The following is a 23,677-nucleotide window of genomic DNA, read 5'->3' as shown; positions in this document are numbered from 1 at the left end:
TGTCTCTTAGGAACGTGCACGCGCGCACGTTGAAAGCTTCAAACGTGCGATGACTATGACCGATGCCGAGAACCCACGACGAATTGCTATGCGCATTACGAATAAATATCGTACTATTCGCTTCTCTAATGCCTCCGTGCCGCGCAGATGACCACTTGGGTGGGTTTCGAAAATGCATCGACGAAGACGACGACGAATAAGAAGAGAAAGAAGAAGAAGAAGACAAAGTTCTGACGAAGAAGAAGAAGAAGAAGAGAACGTCTTCGTACGATTAAATTGATTTTCTAATCTTTTTTCCCCCCTCTCTCTCTCTCTTTTTCTTCTTACCCTTACCCTCCTGCCCCCCACTCCACCATCCCTCTATTCATTTTAACTCTTTCTGTTTCCACAACACATAATATTCATACGAATTACGCGGAAATAGAAGAGTAGATATAAATAAATAAAATGGATTTACGTAACCTTTATCCAGGGAGACGATCGATCACTGCTTACAACTTAACGGGTTTAAGAATTTTTCAGAAAGACAGAATTCTATCTTGGTAGTTGAACCAATCAAAGTTTCGATAGTTACGGATAGACGTAGAAAAGGGAAAAGGAAGACAACAAAAATAGAATAAACTGTGTGTTAGAGATATATGAAGGTAGGTGATGACGACTTTGTGTATGTGTGTGTGTGTGAGAAAGATTTCGTTCCAACAATGGGGGAGAGGGAAGAAGAAGAAGAAGAAGAAGAACTTGAACCCAACTACGATAATGACCGCTAATTTGATGCGCGCGAATAAGAAGGAAAGTAGTTCGAAGGATGGGGACGAATAATAATCGTCGCAAACGAAAATCGTAGCATGAACGACCGAGACTCGGACTCGACTCGACGTTTGCCATCCTCGAAGTAGAAGAAGAAGAAGAAGAAGAAGAAGAAGATGGCCACGATTCCATGGCTCTCCTTCTCATCTATCTTCCAGCACGTTGGTAGCGAAGAAAGAAGGCATAATTAAATTAAATTAAGCTCCCTCCTCTCCTCTCTTTCTCTTTCTCTCTCTTTATCTTTTTGTTTATTTCTTTCTTTCTTTCTTTCTCGTTTCTTTACTCATCCTCATACTCTCTTCTTCTTCTTCTTCTTCTTCTTCATACTTTGCTTCTTCTCTATCACCTTTCTGCCCTTTCTTCTTCTTCTTCTTCTTCTTCTACTTCTTCGTATTCCTTCCTTCCTTCCTTCCATTCTTCCCTTTCTATCTTTCTTTTCCTACCGGCGGCGATAGTCCGCACCCGATGCCGCCTTTATTTGCAAGCAATTTGCGCCCCTGGATCGGCCTGCAAAAAATCTCAAAATAATGCCCGAGTATTAATCATATTCCCCTCTCGAACCGGCCCCCCCTTCCATCCTCATCCTCCTTTTCTTCTTCTTCTTCTTCTTCTTACTCTTCTTCCGCCATCTTTTCGTAGCTCGAACCAACCAACCAGCCTTCTGTTTCTCTCTCTCTCTATCTGGTAAAACTGTATATTCTTCTTCTTCTTCTTCGTTCTTCTGTCCTTCTCTCAGAACGTCCATTCTTCCATGCCGCGTACTTTCGTCCTCCTATGATTATACGTTATTCTCTACCCTACGTGTGTGTTAGAGTTAAAGTACTAGAAGTCTCTTAAAGTTGTAATCATATTGCCGAGTAGGGTACAACACGTTGATAGATTCTATTTTTGTAATTAATGCCTCGGGGAGCGATTCATTTACAATGTTACTACAGGGCTCCTTCTCACACCGCTTTTGATACATCGTCTAAATGAATTTCCTCTTAATGCGAAAACCGTCGGAAGAGAGTCTCTTATGACTTATATTACGTTAACTCGATATATCATACAACAAAATGATTATCTTCGTTGTACAAATGTTTAAACTCTCTTTAACATTCTAAGAAATATATATTTATATGTGTGTGTATGTGGGTGTGTAATAAAATTGTTAAGATTTAAATTTTCTTCGGTTTTTTGAGAACTGGTAAACCACTGTCGTATTCGGACACGTTCAACATCCTCACTTTCTTCAAACTTCCCGTATTACGGTGGACGCCATCTTGTTTTCCTTGACTCTTCCGATCAGGTCTGAAACAGTCAAGAATAACGATTCCTTAATCATTCTATTTTGGCTAACCCACAATTTTCTTTAATTCGACAACGACGACGACGTGGGGCGTGGACAGCGCGAACGTAATCGAAAATTGATAAGAAAAAAATCAGACTCGCTTTAAAATGTACAAGGATACACACAACATAACCTTTCTTTTCGTTCACACGCGTTACGAGTACGGTGGTGGGGGAAGAAAATATGGTATAGTCTGACAAAAAAGTAATAAAAACGAGTAAAAAAGATTCTCTTCTCAACTGCCGTACCGAATTTCGCGTTTGTCACCATTTCTTTGTGAACTCGACGTACCGTAACCGTGAATTCTTAAGTATTTCAAAGAGTAGTAAACATAAATCATATATGTAATAGTACTATAATGTCACTCTCCATAAGTGGAAGATCCATCAATGATATGAGACCAAAAAAAGTTACATTATTCGTTCCTGTTTTTTTTTTAAATATACAGAACGGGAGATAATTAAATATGAAACTAAATTGCACGATAGTAATTGATACTTGTAAAAATAAGATTATAAAATATAAATCAAATTAACACACAAAAAAAATAATCTGAATATTCAAACGTATCAATAATAAATTAATAAATGATCTCATTGCGTTAACTAGTACGATGTCGTATTTTTAATAAATAAAAAAGAAAAGAAAAAAAAAAGAGAAAAATAAATATAAATTAAAAGATATATGGAAAAAAATGTGATTAATAGTATCTAAAAAAAAAAAAAAAATTAAATTGTCGCACATTTATCTTTTTCTCGACCCAATATAAATTACTATATAATAATAATAATAATAATACTATTACCAACGTACGCGATATAAATATAAAAGATCATCGCCCATCTTGTCGGACGACGAACTTAAGAGGAGAAAACCGATACGAAAACGAAACAGAACTCGTTCTTCTTTATTAGGATCGATTCGCGTCATGGGAGACGGTCAATCTAAAGCCGACGACAACTACAACTACAACTACAACTACAACTACAACTACAACTACAACTACAACTACAACTACAACTACAACTACGACACAACTACTACGAATACGAACGTGAAAGCAAGCGTACGCGAATTAGAACGCATACATCGTCTATTCTATTCTATTCTATAGTTTAAGGGAGAGGTGCGCGCGCGCGCGCGAGCGCAGAAACGAGCGTAATCGTAGCCACAGAGGCGTACACCGTGGGGTCTCTCGATTCATTGGACCGTCGGGTTGGTGCCCGCCTTTCACCCATTAAAACTTGGCTCTCACTCACTCACTCATTTACTCACTCACTCACTCACTCACTCACACACACAACGCTCTCTCTGTCTCTCTTTCTCTTTCTTTCTAACTGGCTGAAGGGTACTTGGCTTGCTTACCAAAAGCACGCCCATTGAAAATACATTAAAACACATTAAATATCCTTCTTCAACGATAAAAACTTTGATTATCAAGTTACCCGTGTATCGGATTTGTTAATGATTCAAATAAAGAATCTAGAAAGGAAAGAAAAAAAAAGTGAAGAAGAAACGGAGAAATTAGATCTTACAATCGTTATTAAGCGTTTTGATGAAAGACCTGAATGAAGTTGGAAAGGCGGATTCCGTGGTTTCCGTAAATGGTAGGAGAGAAACAGTGACGCCGGAAATGACGGTGGCTCGCATCAGTCTGTTTAATAGCCGTATTGTATAATTATGAACAATAGAACGACAGATAGATAGAGAAGGTGAATGAAAGAGAAACAAGGATGTGAACAAACAAGATAGTGAAGCATGCTTGTTGCTGGAGAAGGGCAAAAGCCGGTTGAACGTTATACGAGAAACGCATACACTTGTAGAGAAAGAGAGAGAGAGAGAAATAGAGTGTGTAGATTCGAGAGTAACGGAGATATGGGATGCGGGGGTGAGGATGTGGGTGAGGGTGAGGGTGAGGGTGAGGAAGGGGGGCTGGGAGACGAAATAGCGAGGACAAGCACGATGAGAGAGGCGTATAGTACCAGCTTATGGTCTGGCAGCCACCGTAGAACACGTCCGTCCGTTCTTCGTATATGACGAATGACAGAACGCGACAGTTTTGACGTGAGCAATCTCTCTCTAGGAGTCCTCGCGTTATGCGTACGCGTTCTACGTGTCGCACACGACGACATATTTGCTCTCTGTCTGGTCCTCTCCCTCTCGCTCACTACGTGAATATCACGGTTATCACGCTAAGCCACGCGTGAATCCGTCATTAATACCCATTTCTATCTATTCTCGTCTCCACATTCTCGCATTCTCTAGAATGCCGTTAGCAGCGATTGTTAACGATTAAATCTTCACATTTATAATGAATTAAAGAAGAAATTTGACGTTAACATCGATTGGATACTCATTCATCGGTTGATGGCTGGTTATTTAACATTTTTGTTATAGGTGCCGACTATAGTCGGCACCATAAAACGATTCGATACTTTATCTTTAAAATATCTCGCGGTTTTATTCACTCGTATTTGATTAATTCTACTGAAAATATATTTTGAAGGCACGTAATATATTCTGGACATCATAAACAAGTCGTCTAAGGTGGCGGTGAAAAACGTAAATGCGAAATAAAACCCCGAAGACTACCGACTCGCAATGTGCACACTTTTCAGTGGCATTACTCGAAAACGAAAGGATTAATTTAATACCAAATGTCTAAACTTAGATTACTATCGTTTTAAGGAAAAAGGTAAAATTAAATATAGTTTTAACGAATATTCCTATAATAACTCACCGATCGATGGTAAGTCTGTTGTTGGGTTGAACTTTGGTTTCCTGTTCGCACAATTTCTTTCCGATTCCACCGATTTGTTGTGGCCTATCGCTCAGGCCAAAACTCTTAGCGTAATGGCCCAAGTGTAATTCCTTTCGATTGAATATCTCTCGCATGTCGTGCGGATACGACGAATAGAAACGCATCCAAGAAACGTATGCTGAAGCAAAAAAACAAAATAATATTTTAATATACATTTAAACATTTAAATATGTTTTTAAGATTATTAGATCTAGAAAAGAACAAAACAAATTATAAAAATAAACTTTCTATGAGAGAATCAAAATAATTAACAAACAAAAATACGTTTCATTAAAACTGTCGAACCAATGGTGATCGTAAATTACGTATATATGGGATTGGTGGTAGAATTTCGATGCAATGATTACTTATACCATATACATACACCTAATACACTGGTATTAATCGTCCTTCCATTAAGACGATGGGGCTGGCCAAGTATACGATTCTATGGGGTATACGTGTGTCCCTTCGCGAGCTATTACGAAGCATTAACAGGGGTCGAGTCAAGTGCTGTAGCTAATAGTCACCCCCCACCCCCAACCCCCACTCTCACTTCCCTCTCTTCTCGTATCTCTAGCTTCCGTATCATGGGTGAGAAACTCTGGGGTTCTCCGGTCCTGAGAGAATTCGACATGTGCGAGTGTACCCTGTTACTATGTCGTACCGTACTAAAATCTTTTCACCATGAAGTACCTTGGATCTTTCGATCTTTTTTTTTTTATTTATAATAATAAGAAAAAACTAAGCACAATCTTACGTAAATTATTTCGAATATTAATTAATCGTAAAATATATTCACTTTTTATATTTTAGATTGAAATATTTGGCAATAAACCAATCGAATTTAGGCACACGAATTAAATTGGCTATTATATTTTAATTAAAGTATATAATATATTTATATATCACAAATATATCATTCAATTAGTTAAATTATACTTTAAATGATCACTTTTTTTTATCAATTTCATATCGTATACACAATAAAAAATATAATAAACGTATTTATATTTATGATATTATAAAGATTTGAATTTTAATAATTTGTTGAAAGGGACCTTATGCCTGGACGTTTTCCGCCCTGATTTCCTACTGCTTTTTGCTTTGACTTGTCTTCTTCAGTAAAAACCAAGTAGAAAAGATCTTTCCATTTGGTTCGAAGTCGACGTTGAAAAGGGAGAAATGTTTTTCTCCATTTAGCGCATAAATCTTACAATGCTGCTGCTGCTACTGCTGCTGCTGCTACGGAACCCAGAAGAAAATGAGAGAGAAAGAGAGAGAGAGAGAAAAAGAAAGAGTGGGAAGAATGTAAGAAGAAGAACGAGAGGGGTGAACGTAAGAGCGAGCACCGTGCACAGGGTGGTGGCATTGTTCCTAAGTGATGTAACTGCGTCTTATTGTATTTGTATCCTGTATCGTATTGTTAAGAGTCTCTCGCCACAAAGCGTAAGTGGTTTTGGCGGAAGCCACATTCAGTGGTTGGATTGTGTCGGCCACCCCCTCTGAAAGGCACATGAACTACCTAAACCAAATTCGATCTAACTCAAAAACACTCAAACCTATACTTATATACTAAAGTCTGAAGTTATTCAATTATAATAAACGAATGATATACAATTTATATTATTGATAATTGTAATATCGAATTATAAAAATATATATGTATATTAATTATTATTGATTAAATTATGTATATCAATTTTTTCGATTTTATGGAAATAATATTAAAAAAAAAAAAAAAATATGGACTAATTATGGTAATTATTAATAAAACTAATAAATGATTATTCAACGAAGTTTATAAAAAAAAAAACATTTGTAAGTAATTTGAAATAGGAGTTATATCGAAGAGGGTGTAGCTTGAGTGGCACTATTGGAAGGGGGTGATATATATATATATATAGGCGGGACGGAATGGATGAATCCCTTAGCTTAGTGGCGAGGGTTGAGAACACAAGGGGGTTGTTCTCGCTATTGAGAGCCGTTCGGCTCTATTGGGGTGATAATGTTACGAATTAGTGAGATTTCCACTTCCCCCTCGTGTACTAGAGAGAGAGAGAGATAGAGTCCTTCACCTCAGCCTTAGTCAAGAATTAAATAAATTCGGTAGGTAGCGTAAAAAGCCAGGAAATGGCTATACTATACGTCATTTATTCTTTACTTTCGTATGCTACTTTTCTATTCTTTATTTTTTTTTATCACTTTATCTCTATTACTATTATTCCTTCTAACATCTATGCGATCTCTCATATTTTCAAGTTATATTTCTTTCGGCGCGTTTGGAAAAAAATGATGAGTGTGAATTTTTACTATTCGCGCGCACAGAGCGACACAAAATTAACAGGATGAAGTTAGTCTCGGTATTTACGATGCGCGCGCACAGCGATATGAAATTAACAGAATGAAGTTAGTTAGTCGCGCAAAAATAACGCGCGTATAACTTCTTACGTGCGAACGTAAGTACACATATCCGTGTTCTTTTTTTTTGTTTTTATTTTCTTTATATCAATTTACAACAAAGAAATATAAATGACGTGTAACAACGATAAAGTTTTCTTTTTGAAAAAAATCTTATTAAATAATTAATAATGCCAATGATTGTATACTTCTATTATCGTAACTTTATCAACCCGATAACGTTGCAACTATTCCAATCGAAGCAAAGAAGAGTACGGCGCGAAAAGTACAACAACAACAACGGCAGGGGTCGAGAGAGTAACGTAAGCAATTAATCTATCAATCACCGGGGTACATGCGTAGGAACGGTCAAGTGGTTAGCTGTGTACCGTCACTCAAATCCGAAATGGCTAAGCGCTCAAAAACCGTGGCTAACCTTCGTGTAAAGCCACGCTTGATGCCGAACAAGTTCCGAAGGTACGGTTCCGTAAAGTAAAGTAAAAAGATTTATGACCCTTCTTCTTCTTCCTCCTCCTCTTCTATTCCCCTTGCCACCTCCCCCTCCTGTTATTTTCTTTCGAAAGCTTCATCTCGTTGAGCCGATTAACTTCGTCTTATGCGGACAACGACACTTGATATTACTTCTTCGAATATTCGAAAATGGCGAGGGATAATATTCGCAAGTAACGTTTCATCGATAAAAATATATAACTGAATGGTGGATAGAAGATAGAAAAGAAGTAAGTTTTATCCTTGCAGATATACATTATTCGCGACAACGAACATGGCTCGTGAACGATTCAATCGATCATCGATGAGATGCGAATATAAAAGGAAAGGCAAAGAGGGAGAGAGAGAGAGAGAAGGAACGAAGGGTAGGGGTGAGGGAAAAGGAAAGGCTGAAGAAGTAAAATGAGGGAAACATCTTCGTTTCGCGGGAAAAACGATGCCCCGGCACATAGAGAGTGAGGGTAGGAGTGGGGGTTGGGGTGGAAGCGGTGGGGAACACCCTGAGTTAGTTCCCCTTTTCGAACCAATTCGAATCGTAGCATCTTAATGGATTTATTATTGCAGCCAGTAAATTCTTTCTCGTAACAACCCTAATAGAGTAAGCATGGCATGGCAAACAAGATCATCCCTCCTCGTCTATAGACTATGTAAATATCTGAGTGGCAGGAGAGAAGCAGAAAAGAGACCGAGACAGAGCTGGTGGAGAAGAGTGGTAACAGAGAGTGAAGAACCCCCCCATAGCGCAGTCGTATAAGAGTTACTTTATATGCGAATAGGGTGCTCACTGGAATTGGTTTACTCTACCCTGAAGTCAGCTCGCTTTCGTTCCAATCCAACTGAATCAGAGTAGGTGTTCCCTCATCCTTCGTAGATCCTCTTCACTAGCTCGTGTTCCGCGAACAGGGAGATAAAGGAAATCGTGTTAAACGGACTACCGTGTGAGTTGTTACGTGTTACGAACACGTGTTACGTTTTCTACTTTACAGTTTATCCTACGAGAATTTCCTTCGAGTTCTATTAAGTCAAAGGTTATATACTTTTCGCTAGATTAACGAAACACCTATCCCTATATGTGTGTGTGTGTGTGTCTGAGTTTAAGAAAGAAAATAAAAGAATGAAAAAAAAATGATCAATTTGACTTACCTTTGCACGCTTTCCCGTGAAGTTTCTTGTCCTCCAAAAGTAAAGCTTCGAATTCTCTCTGAAGAGCGATAGCAGCCTCCTGAACTGAACGATACTTCGACAATGGTCCCATCAACTTGCCCAGTATCTTGTCCATGTCTACCTGATTAATCCGGATTCTTTTGGACTCGAGCATTCTCACGAATTCGACTTCCGGCGGTGTAAGGAAAATGATGGCCGATCCGGAAGTACCAGCACGTGCCGTACGACCAATTCGATGCACGTAATCCCTGGCTGAAAGTGGTCCCGTGTATTGTACAACGCAATCCACCTTCGGCAAATCCAATCCTCGCGCTGCGACGTCCTGATGCGAAATGAAAAATTAATAAAACGTATATATAATGATAACGTTGATTCTCAGCGGCAGGTTGTTGTTGCTGTTGTTGTCGTTGTTGTTTAAAAAAGAACTTCCATGTAAAAGTTGATGATACTAAGTGATCTACCCAACGTCATAAATCGCGTAATTCCTGTCTGTCGAATGTCAAATACGTCTCGTTCTTTGACGTATAAGCAAAGAGGTTGTTGACTACGGAGTCAACCTGCCGTGTACAAATACTTTACAAACCGGAGGACCGCGTATTCCTCGTTTTGTAAGAAGGTGAATATGTGAGGAGCACCCGCTGCGGAACCCCAACGGCGAACGTTTGAGCACAGCCCTGATTTCTTGGCCGTTCGGTTGCTCGATGATTTACCGTAATAGAACTATGTAGTGTTCTTCGTTGACGGGGTTCTCAACAGACTAAATCCACTCTCCTCCTGGCCCACCTAGAGCCAACCGATACTTATAGTTGAGAAAAGGGACTACGACGACGTCGTGAAGTTTGAAAATTCTCTCTCGCGGCACGATACAAATTTCTTGTTTGTCTTTGCATCGAATTAATTCGGCGCTTGCCTCCGACAGCGACCCCAGTAGAGACCAGGCGCCAGGGTGAAGTAGTACGAGAAAAACATTCCGACTATCGATAGAGAAATAAATAACATATATCTAAAGGTATATATATATACACAACGATTTCTACCTTTGATCATTTTTCATTAATTTATTTCAAATTTGAATATAAATTTCTTTCCTCGATTGATATTTCTTCGTCTATCCTATTAACACCGCAAATTAATTCTCATTAATATACCACGCATGGGTATGTACGTACGTGTTTTCTTACATATTAATTATCATACATTATCAATAAAAAAAAAAAAACGAATAAAACACAAAATAAGATAAAAGATCTAACGTCGTGACTCGTTACGAATTAATTTGACGATCCAATCTCGAATAAGAAAAAACAAACGCGTAAGTCCTTAAGAATAAAGAAGACGCCTACAATTGAGATCGAATAAGTTAGATATTATTATTTGCCACCGTTTTCGATTCTACCAAATGGTATTAACGGTGCTGAATAATAACAGCGGATCGATGATGGCGATTAAGATAAACGATCGTTTAGGAGTCGAAGCACGATCACGGCCCAGGGATATCCAGAATAGATCACCCACTCAAAACATCTCACTCGTATCATATATCACTCTCGGTAGATCCGGATTCACCACCGCTGAGAGCCGCGGAACATTCCCAACCGCGGAACCCCCTCGTGGGCTTTTCAACGTTGAAATTAATAATACTGTCATAAAATCCCCCGGTTGAAGTGACGCCATAAAACGTGGGCGGGTTTCGATCGTCCGTCCTCCACCTCGCGTGGTGCATTTCGTCCTGCCGCAACTCCCCCGACACGTAATTTTTAATGTCGAACAAAACAAACATAAGTACCCCACCATCGTCTAGGGGGTTAATGTAAAATTCGCGTCTTTATTTTCCCTAGACGCGTGAAGATCTTATTACCGATGATTCTACGTATGTATTAATAATAATAATAATAATAATAACGTGAAGAAACGAGCTTAAAAATCTAAAAACGTTGTTTGAAAAAGCAAAAAGGAAAATGAAGAAATTTCTTGACATTTAATTGGACGGCTATAGAACCTTAACGAGGAAACTAAAAAGATAATAACGAAAGTCCGACGACGACGACGACGACGACGATATGATTGCCTGATTCAAGCGAGTTAATTTCGCACGGTGTGAAAACGTCGTCGTAGTGTTGCGTGACCAAGTTGAATTTTTATAATGACGGATCATACGATATCTTGTATAGATTTTTTTTTGTTGTTTTTTTTTTTCTTTCTTTCTTTATTGTACAAACCTAACTCGTCGTACGTTTAATTAATAAGATACGCCAAGTTCTTCGTAAACTCGGTTAGCGCATCTCGGTGATATAAATTAAAGTGTAAAGTTCACTAATATTACTTTCACCACGAGATAGATAGAGATCGTAATGGGACATAAGAGAAAATTGATCCATTGCTTAATTCAAAATTGATCTAACCCGACTAAAAGCGAGATTAATTGATCGACAAATGTAATAAATCGATGTATTTATATATATTACGTATTCGAAAAATTAAAAGGAATACAAATTTCTATGCGAACCCATTATAAACGTTTTTTTTTAAGAGATTCGTCTTGTGATTTCGCGATGGAATTTCTGTTTGGTCGTTATTGGCAAACGAGAATTTACCGATTAATATAGCAGGAGAGAACGGTTAAAGAAATCACTGACACAGAACGAGGCAACGATCATAATTATACTCGTTACGAAGGCCTCGTGTGTGTACACATAATTTTTAACCTGCGGACACAGCGTGGGTCCAAAGATATTAAATTCCGTCCTGAAAGAATAAGCTGCGAGATAATTTACAGCTCTGGGAGTGCCGACGGGTATCTCCACGGCTTTTCTTCCGCTCTTTCTTTCTTTCTTTCTTTCTTTCTTTCTTTCTCTGGATCTCCCTTTTTCTTTCACTGATATTTTGTATTAACTCCTGCGGTGGCGAAAGCACCGTCATTCTATACTAATACATAATACGTACTACGCGAAACTAATCGCTATGCTTGGGAACGTGTTCGACTTTAAATATCATCCAAATGATTTTCGGTGATTCGATATTCGATTGACAAAGATCAACGTTTACGTCAAATTAAAACAGATAATAAATAGGCATGAATTTCATTTTCTATCTCTTTTTTTAATTTTGAAACTGGTACTACCGAAAAAAATCAATTATGACTTGCAAAATAAATGTTGTTTCTATTTTTCTTTTGAAGTATTAATATGTATGACATTAACATAAGAAATATATATATTTAAACGATAGAGTTTGTTCTTTTTTAATTGATATTGAATAAAAATTAAAAAATAAAATGAAAAATATTACGTATAACTTACCGTGCATAGTAGAACACTGCTATTTGCTAGTCTAAAGTTTTTGAAAACTTCTGTCCTTTCCTTTTGACTCATGCTACCGTGTAATTTTAAAAATTCTACATCTACAAGAGGGTCGGATTCTTCGTCTTCCTCGTCAGTCGATTTAGTTAATATAGCTGATAGAATTTCTGTATAATAATCTACCATGTCTTGCGTCGCCATGAAAATTAACATTTTATTGTGTCCAGATTGCTATCAAATAATAAAACGAATATTGTAAAAAATTATGCTTATGAAAACTTATTAATATAAATTATTATTTGTATGAAATATTTTGTTTACCTTGCATCTATCGACAATGTAAGCGCTCAAAGTGACCATTCGCAGTTTTGGTGGAGTTACTACGTAACTCTGACGCACGCTTTGAGGAACTACGTAGTCTTCGTTAATCTGATCTTCATCTCCACCAAATGTTACTAGATTTTCTTTCGCTGCATCCACAAAGACTGGATTATGCATAGCCAATCCAGCTAATTTTTCCACTGCTTGAGTTAATGTTGCGGATAACAGAATTGTTTGTCTTTTTGGCGAAGTTTGCATGAGATCTTGAGATGCTTTTAAATTTTCCTCTTTTTCTTCGATAGGTTTTACAAAAGATTTTTTCTCTTTTTTTTTCTTTATCTTTACAGGAAAATCATCTTCTTCGGAATCACTTTCACTGTTCGAGTGATATGTTTGCCTAGTTAAATCTTCTACGTTATCCTTATCATCATTGTTATTATTTTTAGACTTTGATGTTTCACTATCATTAGAACTTTGTTCTTTCTTATTATTCTCTTCTGGAAGAGTTGTTTCTTCATCTGTGAAAACTTTTCTATTATTTTGCCTTAACATTTCCATAGGATTATAATTTGAATTATCTGATATAATATTTGTTCCTTTAAGAGCGTCGACTATGCTAAAAATGTAATTTGAAGATATATATAAATTTTCTAAGGATTTTATTATCAATATAAAATGATTTCATAAGATAATATTTTTTTTACCCTGCAATATCTTTCTCGTATCCGGCATCTAACATTCTATCAGCTTCATCCAATACAAAATGTTTTACATCAACTAATTTTAAAGCTTCTGTATGTCTAATATGATCTAATAATCTACCAGGAGTACCGACTAAAATATTACAACCTTTCCTTAGTCTAGCTTTTTCTGCTTTTCTTTTTTCTCCACCAACTAAATAACCTGGCACAATCCATGTAAATGGCTGTGATAATAGAATAAACAATATAGATAAACATTTTTAAATAAATACAAAAGGTATACTTCTATCTTTGAAAAATGAACTTATACTAATACTTACTTTTCTTAATTTCAAAAAACACTCATAAGTTTGTAAAGCTAATTCTCTTGTAGGTACAACGACTAATGCGCTTAAACCACTACTCCTTGTTAATTTGGGTCTTATTTTATGCAAACATTCAATAATTGGTATAGCATATGCTAATGTTTTTCCTGATCCAGTTTGAGATCTGATTAAAACATCTTTCCCAGAAAATATTTGAGGTATCGCCATTTGTTGTACAGTAGTCATTTTAGTAATGTTCATATTTTGTTCTAAATTTGATACCTTAATAAAAGTAAAAGATAATATATATATTTGAAATTATAATATTAAATTGAAATACTTTATTCTATCGATATTACTACTAACCATAAAAGGATGTACGTCGAGATCAGAAAAATTAATTTTTGTGAAAACTGTTTCACTAATCGGTTTTACAAGTCTCTGTCCAATATTTGGAACTTCTGGATTATTTTTAAATAAAGAAGAGCTTTTCCCAGTTTGTTTCTTATAACTCTGATAAGTTTTATCAGATGATTCATTTTTCTCTCCTTTATGATCTGTAATACTTTTAAATTGTTTCTTTTTCCTATTGTTTAAATTTGTGTCTAACTTTCTCGATTGCTTTATCCGATCAAATTTTTTAGGAAACTGTTCTATCGTAGATTTCTCATGCGTTGTCTGAGTAATATCATTGTCATCTGTTTTAACATTTAAAGTTACATCTGACAAATCTGATTCTATATTCTTTTTTGTTACCTGATTGGAAAATATTTCAGATAAAGACTTTTTTGAACTAGCATCGCTTACATTTCTTTTCTTTACGATGACTGCTTTATTAAGTGATTTTTTAGGAACTTTAACAAACGATATGACTTCGTTAGAAGCATTACTTGTCTCCGTTACAATCTTAGCGGAATCTGTACTCTGTGTATTTGTATCGGAAGGTACTTTATCTAATTTATTCGTTGCAATTGTAGGCGCATTGCTTTTATTTTTCAATTTAATCTGAGAATTAGATAATTTCGGTGTATTCTGAGAATTATTGACACTATTACTTTGTTGTAATTTCTTGGCAACTATAGTTGCCAATGCTTTTTGTTTAACTCTTTTGATTCCTCCACTTTGATTAGACGAAATATTTTTCGACTCACTGCTCGTTTTACTTTCTTTTTTACCTATCGATTCTTTCGTCAATCTTTTAACAAAGTTTTTAGGTTTCTTCTTTTTCTAAATACATAGATATTTTTGTTTCTTTAATAAACCTCAACGCAAGAGCATAACTTTAATCTAATTAAAAATTACTTACTTTGTAAGGTAAACCAACTCCAGGTTCTGTCGAAATATTTAAACAAATATCCATTTCTTGTACGGTCATTGTTCGATATTATAAAATAAAAAAGTAGACAATTGAATAAACGCACATTAAATTACACTTAAAACACAGATAAGAATGCACGTTAAAAACAACACGAGGCTACATAACCTCTTCTGTCTAACGCGTTTGGTAGTCACGTGTTACCGACAAATACACTGCGATCGGAACGACGATACGGTACTGCGCATGCGCGAGAAAATTTACGAGTTCGATACTATCGAACGTAACATATCGCATTTTATTTTCTCCAATCAAATTTTTCCTTTATCACGATTTTGATCTTTGCAACGTCGTAACATAATTATGTATATTCACGATTAATTACGCAATTGCGTAGCGGTGTTATCGCCTAATGGAACAAACTCCTTCGACGTTGTTTGTGCTAATATAATACATTACGATCGATCAGTGTAAATTCAATAGTTAAGAGTATAAGACAATAATAGAAAATGACACGTTCGATCATTCGCGCCTTTAAATATTAGCGGAACACTTCTATTGGTCTTTCATCGGTATATTTGAAAATCAACAAGTAGTTTATTTTTTTTTAAATCTTCAGATAAATAATAAAATTATAATAAGTGCATGGAAAAAGAAATGAGTGAAGTGACGTGAAGATATAAATATTCAACAAAAAAAAAGTAATTGTCACGACAGTGAAAAAAAAAAAAGAGAGAAAGAAAGAGAGACATATGCAAGTGTTTTGCGAGCATACGATAGACATACATAGACAGTAAACGATCGTTGTATTGTAGTTAATAACATATGTTTACCTCAGACCATGTGTGTTTACATTTTTTCTTTTTTCACCAACAATCGAGCAAGTGTCGTTTCTGATCGACACAACGAAAGGATAAATCAACTGTGAAACGCGTTTAATGAAAAGAGTTGCTTGATATTTAATTGTTCGTTTCGTCGATCACAACTAAAAATAATTTCTATCATGAGGAATTCGTTGTGTTGTATGGGATTAACCATAGCGTCGAGAATGATCAGCACCTATACATTGGTAAGTTAATATTATACTTCATGTTTTATAAAAATCATCAATTTTTCAATGGAAATAAAATAAATGTTAGATACATTTATAAAATCGTGTGATACAGTTGTTTTATTCCTTATCTACACAACCGGTTAATGAACGTTATTCAACACAAAGATAAATAGATTGCAACATTTTGTTCTGCTTTTTTAGGCATTCTCGATACTTCTAATAAATGTTTTTACGAGTCAACTATTAATAAAAGTTCCCGAAGGTGATTTCTTCAGAACTCTCGAATCCTGGGCTCCCGTTGGCTTAGGTTGGACATTTATTTTCAAACATATTCAATTGGATGATCCATGTGAGTGATAATTATTAAATATGATCACAGAACGATTATATAACTATTATATATATATATTATTAAAAATAAATGTTCACAGGTGAAATAATCGCCATTGCTTGTTCCACTATAATCGTATACAGCTCGTTGTTTTTTATAACAAGCGCGTATCTTGCTTACGGATCTACCGTGGTGAGTAGTAGTGTTAGGAAAAAAAAAATAAAATAACAATAAAGAGAAACCTTGGATGACGACGCGTGTATAGGATCGATCAAATACATAGTGTAACTTCTTTATAACTCGATAAAGTATTTTTGGCACGTATCGACCTTCACGACCTCGTCTAAACTCCGCTAACGATCTTGCTAAACTCTTCCGCGTATATATTTACAGAGAGAATCTAAGTATGCCGTACCATGGTTGTATATGCAAATGATTAGCATAATAGATCAGACCGCGTCTCTGACTATCCAATTGTTGCAAGAAGGTTACGAAATTTTTAAAAAATCAACACTATACGCAATATTGTGTTGCACTTATCTGAGTAAGTAATTATAATAAATAATACACACATTGTATTATATAATTAATACGATTTTAAATTCGTGTATATAAATAAATTCATTAATTGTTAGTACTCAATATATACTTCTGGATGATCGTGGAAGGTGCTCGTAAAGAGTGGTCAAAACAAATTGAAAATCAAGTTCCACAAACATCCGAAAATCTTATTACCAACGAAGTTCCAGTTAAATCACCGTCCTACGTATCGACGAGTCTTATGGTTAACCAACAACCATCGACGTTTCAACAATCTAACGATTTACCATCTTACGATTCTTTGACCAACGTGACATGAAACTAATCTAATTATTTATTATTAATCATTGTTCCATCAACAACGAACTATTCAAATACTTTTGTTACCTCGTGAGATATGCCTGGAGAAAAATAAGGAACGGACTGCGTTTGGTTTTTTCTTTTTCTTTTTTTACATTATTAGAATCACTTTTTTACGTTGTTAGAAACGATTAGGAAAACAAGTTACTTTATCTTTTATTTTTATTTGAAAAATCAATTCTTTTTTCCATTGGTTTTATTTAAAGCACCGGACACACGTGCCCCCCCTTAAAATTTTCAAAAATCAAGCGATTTAATATAATTTATTTGTATTTTTTCTCGCGTTAATCATTTTATTATATTTCTTTATTACTCGTTTAATAATATTAATGAATATACTTTGAGTAATATATACATATATATATATATATATTACTTTCGTTTACATAAAAATACATTTCGAAATGAAATATATTTGGTCAATAAGCAAGACATTTTTATTAGCAAACAACTAACGTACTACCATTTCTCTATTTTCCCTAGCAATTTACGATACTTCTTGTAGAATTTTTTAAAAGTTAAGAACGCGTAATAATCATCGATGATATTTTTCTTTTCGTTCAATGGAACTATCGTATTTCTCTCTCTCTCTTTTTATATCTATATTTCGTTTTCTCCTACACAAAATAGATATCCTTCTTAAGAGTAGAAAAGCACAAAAAAAAATGTATAATAATACGAGAAAAACTATAAATCAGTTGAAAGATGTGACTAATAGAGTGTATCAAACGGAGCAGTCCCTCGACCTTAAGGGAAAGAGGGAAAGAAAGAAAAAGAGAGAGAGAGAGAGAGTGAGTGAACATTGCTGTGCATAGAGAAATATGAAAAATGGATCTCGCTTTACGTCGAAATACTTTTAAACTTAGCCGATTGAAATCTCACGCAAGCATATTCGAAGTCATAGTAAGTGAGGGAACTGATGGGAATACGCGTGTATCTCGTAGAAAAAAAAAGGGCAAAAATTTTGTCAACCTTTCGCAGTATACATACACATATATAATACTTAGGAATATAAGTATTAGGGTGTGTATCTCGTATAAGAAAAAATAAAAGGGCCAAAATTTTGTTAACTTTTCTTATATATTTGTAAATAATAAGAATAGTAATAGTCAACGGGAAAAAGATTTTTATTTCGATTAATGTCCAACACGTGTACTTTCGTTTGCTTTGTTATTTTGATTATGCATAGATATTATGATTATTATTATTATTGATGTGTATAAGAATTGGATAAAAGTGATTTTCAAATTTATCGTAAGAAAAAAGTCAATGGAGTATCTATCTATATATATATATATATATATATATATATGGGAAGGGTGAAGGTATGCATTCTGATTGGTCGAGCTTAGTCCTGCTTTTAAAAAGAACTGAGCGAGTCAATTTGTAGACTGTCACAAAGTTTTAAAACACTAGTTGACAGGCGACGGTTCAGGACCCTTATGTACTACTTCCCCTTTCTATAAGAGACTCCTGAAGGATTCTACCACCACCATAACCATCACCATCACCACCACCATCACCACCACCACCACCATCCGTAGACTCTTCTCCTTCTTAGTTCGGTCTCGAAAAGCTACGATACTCCAACCCCCATCGTGTCCCAGGGATCGATGGATTGTAAAATAAAACTAACTTGGCTTTTTCGTGGATCGAAAGCCGGAATACATACTCAGCAAAATCTCATTCTCGCGTGACTCTTTTTTTTATTTCCGTCTAACCTTTTCGGGCACGAGAGCAGAAAGTGTCTTACACGATTACAATATTAACGTTATATTATACTATAGTAAGTTTTGAAACAAAATATAGTCTTTTTTAATGATTTATAATGTAATCATTTTTTTCGAACGTATTTATTAATAATTAAAATATAAAATGTATATTTGTAATTAATAAATATGTTATTAATATTACATTATTATTATTAATTATTAAATATATATTTATATTTTAATGGATATATATTATTTTCTTTTTTTACTTTATATATATATAATAATGACTATATATGCGTAATATGTAATTAATAAATACGTTATTATGATTACTTTCAAATTTAATATTTTAGTCAATACTTTCTGCAATTGCATATAAATTGCATGGGAATTTGGATGAAATGCGATTGTTTCGTAGTATGCGTGTGTATTCGATGTTACGAGCGTTTAAAAATGAAAATGTTCGATATAATGTTAAAAAAAAACGAATCATGTGATTCATAGATCAACGTTGTCGTTGATCGTTGATTTGTGGTTAACAAATATTATGATTAACGGTTGAATAAGATTGTATGACTCTGTGTGTGTGAATAAAATCATGAGCGAATAAATATTTTCATACATTTACCGATTAAAACCAACAATATAACGAAGAGAATGTGATCTGAGAGAACAGAAATGATTTTATAATTCGCATAAGACTCTTTCTGGTATATGTTTATTTGAATCGAACTTTTGTTACATCGATAAAAAAATAAAATACTCATTTTATGATTTTTACTCGATCTATCATTTTACTTAGTGTTTTATATATGTCATTATTAATTAAGTATTTCAACAAAATTACGTTATTGCGTAGATTAATTAAATATTTCACGAAATTTACTAAGAAAAATGTATCAAAATAATTTTATTATACACCATAAAATAATTAATTATTCGAATAGAATTAAAATATTCAATAGAAATATATGATTTCAAGTATAAGAAAAAAGAAAAAGAAAAAACAAATTCTTTGATTTATTATTTTCACAATATCTACCTATACTCGAGTTGAAATCAATTTGCTTTTCTATTAATTGTATCGTATAAATTGTAAGAAAAGAAAAAAAAAAAAAGAAAAAAGGAGAAGAAGATTGGAGATAACAACGAAAATTACGTTCGAAACTACACCTTTTTCATATTCCTAACACGTTCGTTTCTCGTCATTGTGTTTTTCCTTGACGATTTCGTCGTCTTCGTCATCACACGTATGAACATACGTGCAACGATCAAAGAAAATGGCTGTCGGTGGTGTGACATACATAAAAGGTACTGCGACGTAATTAATCTTCTTGTATGACACTTTAGCTGGTTACGCTTGCCAGGAGCTTGCCAGAAGCCAGAACACAACATCCCACTTAACCCGAGACGCCTAGAAAACAATTAATGTGAAATTGATTAATAATTATAGTGTCCTAATTTCAACCCTCTCATGTTGTCGTACGATTAAAGAGACGCGTCAGTCATCAGATGCCTGATGACCATCAAAGAAAATAAAGTAAATGAAAATAATAGATAGAGATACATATATGTATTGTATAATACATAAGAAATATCGTTGGAAGAAGAAGAAAACTTTATCAGTTTGAGAAAAGATAATCTAGATTACGAAAAGACGAAAACTCCTTTTCCCGATAGATACTTTTTAAACGAGGTAATATATATTCTCGTGGAAAGTATCGCGAAATTCAAACGTTCAACTTCCTGGTCTCTCTAGAATCAGAAACGATAGTCGATCGTTCCGTTTTACTCCTTTTTCCGAACATTTATTTGTTACCTAAAGAAAAACGGACAGTCAATTTGGCATTATTTTTCCCGACAGGCAGACTTTATTGATCTCTCTTGGTTGCTATATATCAAAGAGTAAAAGAGATGGAAAAGGGACGAAGATGAAGACGAAGATAAAGATATATATATATATGTATAAGTAGGTAGATAAATAGATTAAATAGGTAGATAGAAGATACATATATAGATAGATAGATTGAAGAACGGATAAACGAGGAAGGATAGATGAGAGAAAGAGAGATGAAACTGCGGAACTGAACGCCCCATAAAGCTAACCAATGCTAATACTTCGCATCTCCGCATTGGCGTCGTCATTCTAACTATAGTATACGTAATTCACGTTAATTCAGGATGAAGGGGGACAAACTATCGCGTAAATTTCGATAGGACGCCTCTGCCTTGGCCTGGACCGGAATCGGCAATAAACGCGTAACCGAGCCTAATTCGTAACGTTGGCCCAGTCATTGTGGAACCATTGTGAATTCCCTATATCAAATCCTGCCCGCAGGAACGGAGTCATATAATGTTGGGGATATCGCAGGAAACTGGGCAGTAACGATCTCTACGTTAAGAGTGCTGTACTCTTCCAAAATCGTCATAGTAAAGCTTATACATGCAATTCTATTATTCTAAATTTTGTGCGCGTGTCTAAAATCCTGAGGCGTGACGAAACGTAAAAAGTCGTTTGAACTTCCGTAAATTACCTTTTTTTTTTCTTTTTATATTTCATAAACGTAAGATCGTAAGTTAATAAAAACTAATAAATAATAATACATACTTCATTTAACCTCAAAAAACTAATAAATGATAATACATATCTCAATTAACCTCAAAAAAGATTTACTACTTATATTCACAAATAATCAATGTTTTTGAAGATACTTTTGAAGATATTTACAGTTATTTAATATCAATCACACCACTGTAAAGTATCCACACTAAATGTAAGGGAGATATATCGACTTACTTCATGCAATTCATTTCAAATCGTTTTTCCCGCGCAATGTAAATACCGACAAACTTCATGCTGTCAATTTTTGGATCGGTGCGCGCGCATCGTAAAAATAGAAACGCGCCAAAAGAAGTATAACTTCCAAAACGGTTAATAAACTATAAATAGGTATACGCGAATAAAAAAATATAATATTTATTATAATTTCTTCTTTATCTTTTACGTTACATTTATCATTTTATTTCTTCGAATGATAAGTAGAAGTGGAGAAGAATGTATTGTATTATGTAACAACGCAAATATACTCTTAGAAGGGTTTTCTTTCTCTCGATGATGATTATTATTCAACGAACGTAGAAAGCCAAGAAATTTACAAATACGATCGAATAAATATAATACGTTGAATAAAGATTTAACCGTAACTTCTCTTCTCGATGTTAGAAAAAGTATATCCCACTATATCCTCGAGGACATGTCGAGATAAATTTTGATCAAAAAAATCTTATACGAATGGAAAAACGTCTTCTTATTGTTGTTAGCATATGAATGCGACAAACGCAAAAATACGATATACCTATCTCTTTCTTTCTTTCCTTCGATACAAGGATGCGTAGGGATTTATTTTTTTCTTTCTTTTGGCACACCCTATCGACTAATAAAAGTCAGCCACGCGATATTCGATGATCGAAGAAGAAGAAGAAGAAAAAAAGCAGGGACTGATACGGGGGGCTAGGGGGTAGGGGGAGCTTAGGGAAAGAAAAGAAGAAAAGAAGGAAAAAAAAGGAAAAGGAATGCAAAAAAAGAAAAAAGAAAAAAGAAAAAAAAAAACACGAAGGAAAGAGAACGGATACAAATAAACGGGAAAGAAATAGCATTTACTTTCGAATTTCTTTTTGCTTGGTAAAATAGGTAACGGCACGTGCCGAGAAAATTCTATGTCTCTTCCTCCTCCTCCTCCTCCTTCTCCTACTTCTCCACCATCGTAGTTCGATGAAAGGGAAAATATCGAGCAAACGGACGGACGATGGATGATAGCCCTTTACAAGGACAAGGGATGAGAACAACGCAAGGAAGTAAATTTGTGAACGCGATGGACCCAATGCGACACAATGGTTGCGTTTAATAGTACATTAAACACGGTATTGAGAACGATTGAATGAGAGTGAGAGAGAGAGGAAGAGAAAGAAGGGCACGTTACAAGGACCATGACAAACATTGCCATTCGACAAAATGATCCTGTCGATCGGGCAAAAAAAAAGAGGAGAAAAATAGGGACTGGGAGGGGATAACAAAAAGAAAAATTCACTAAGAATCCCCCTTTCCCCCTCCACCCCTGGTGATCTATCGAAAGAAGAAAATACGATCGTTATCATTTTGTTATTGTTGTTGTCCTTCTTCTTCTTCTTTTTTTTGGATTTTGATTTTGATTTTGACCTTTTCTTTTTGTTTGATTTTTATCAACGTTAAGAGTACGTACAAAAAGTATAGGTTACATTAGGAATAGTGAAATAATTTCAACCTAACAAGAGTTCGTTCGTTTTACGTCGTGGTCGGTTCGGTCAAAGTGGCCGGAAGTGTATGAACGAAGAGAAAAAAGGAAAAAAAAAGACACAAAAAGAGAGTGAGAGAGATAGAGATAGAGAATGGCTGCCGTAGGTGTCGAAGAGTTGAGAGAAAGAGAAAATAGAGAGAGAGAGATATAAAGAGAGAGAATGAGACTCGAACGAGGCCGCAATTAGGCGGTCCCCGGGGTCGACGAGCAACGGATGGGGTCGGGCATTATGCAAAGCAGATTTTAAATTTAGATGTGGCCCACCGTGTCCACGCGTCCCCCCTTCCTTTTCTCTCCCTCTCTCTCTCTCTCTCTTTCTGTTTCTCTTTGGAAGAGGAGAAAAAGGAAATATACGCATAAAGGTGGTGCGTAGACGGATTCGCGTGGGTCG

The 23,677-nt window shown here is 35.2% G+C and overlaps 2 protein-coding genes across 2 annotated transcripts; one reads left to right on the top strand and one right to left on the bottom strand.

Moving 5' to 3' along the window:
• Positions 1–1,241: 1,241 nt before the first annotated feature.
• Positions 1,242–15,180, bottom strand: LOC122517690 (probable ATP-dependent RNA helicase DDX31). The gene is made up of 9 exons (XM_043636211.1): positions 14,944–15,180; positions 14,004–14,864; positions 13,653–13,919; positions 13,336–13,556; positions 12,632–13,247; positions 12,311–12,541; positions 8,991–9,333; positions 4,878–5,076; positions 1,242–2,097 (listed from the first exon to the last, which is right to left on the bottom strand). Exons 1-9 carry the CDS (start codon positions 15,010–15,012, stop codon positions 1,965–1,967), a joined length of 2,940 nt encoding a protein of 979 aa, XP_043492146.1. The 5' UTR covers positions 15,013–15,180; the 3' UTR covers positions 1,242–1,964.
• A 502-nt stretch (positions 15,181–15,682) lies between these two features.
• LOC122517689 lies at positions 15,683–17,511 on the top strand. The gene is made up of 5 exons (XM_043636210.1): positions 15,683–16,021; positions 16,208–16,355; positions 16,438–16,529; positions 16,731–16,881; positions 16,973–17,511. The coding sequence occupies exons 1-5, from the start codon at positions 15,956–15,958 to the stop codon at positions 17,194–17,196; spliced, it is 681 nt and encodes a 226-aa protein (XP_043492145.1). The 5' UTR covers positions 15,683–15,955; the 3' UTR covers positions 17,197–17,511.
• Positions 17,512–23,677: the final 6,166 nt, after the last annotated feature.

Source organism: Polistes fuscatus, unplaced genomic scaffold, assembly GCF_010416935.1.
Source record: "Polistes fuscatus isolate 324 unplaced genomic scaffold, CU_Pfus_HIC Scaffold21, whole genome shotgun sequence".
NCBI classification, from domain to species: domain Eukaryota; kingdom Metazoa; phylum Arthropoda; class Insecta; order Hymenoptera; family Vespidae; genus Polistes; species Polistes fuscatus.
This window is presented reverse-complemented; position numbering and strand designations above follow the sequence as displayed.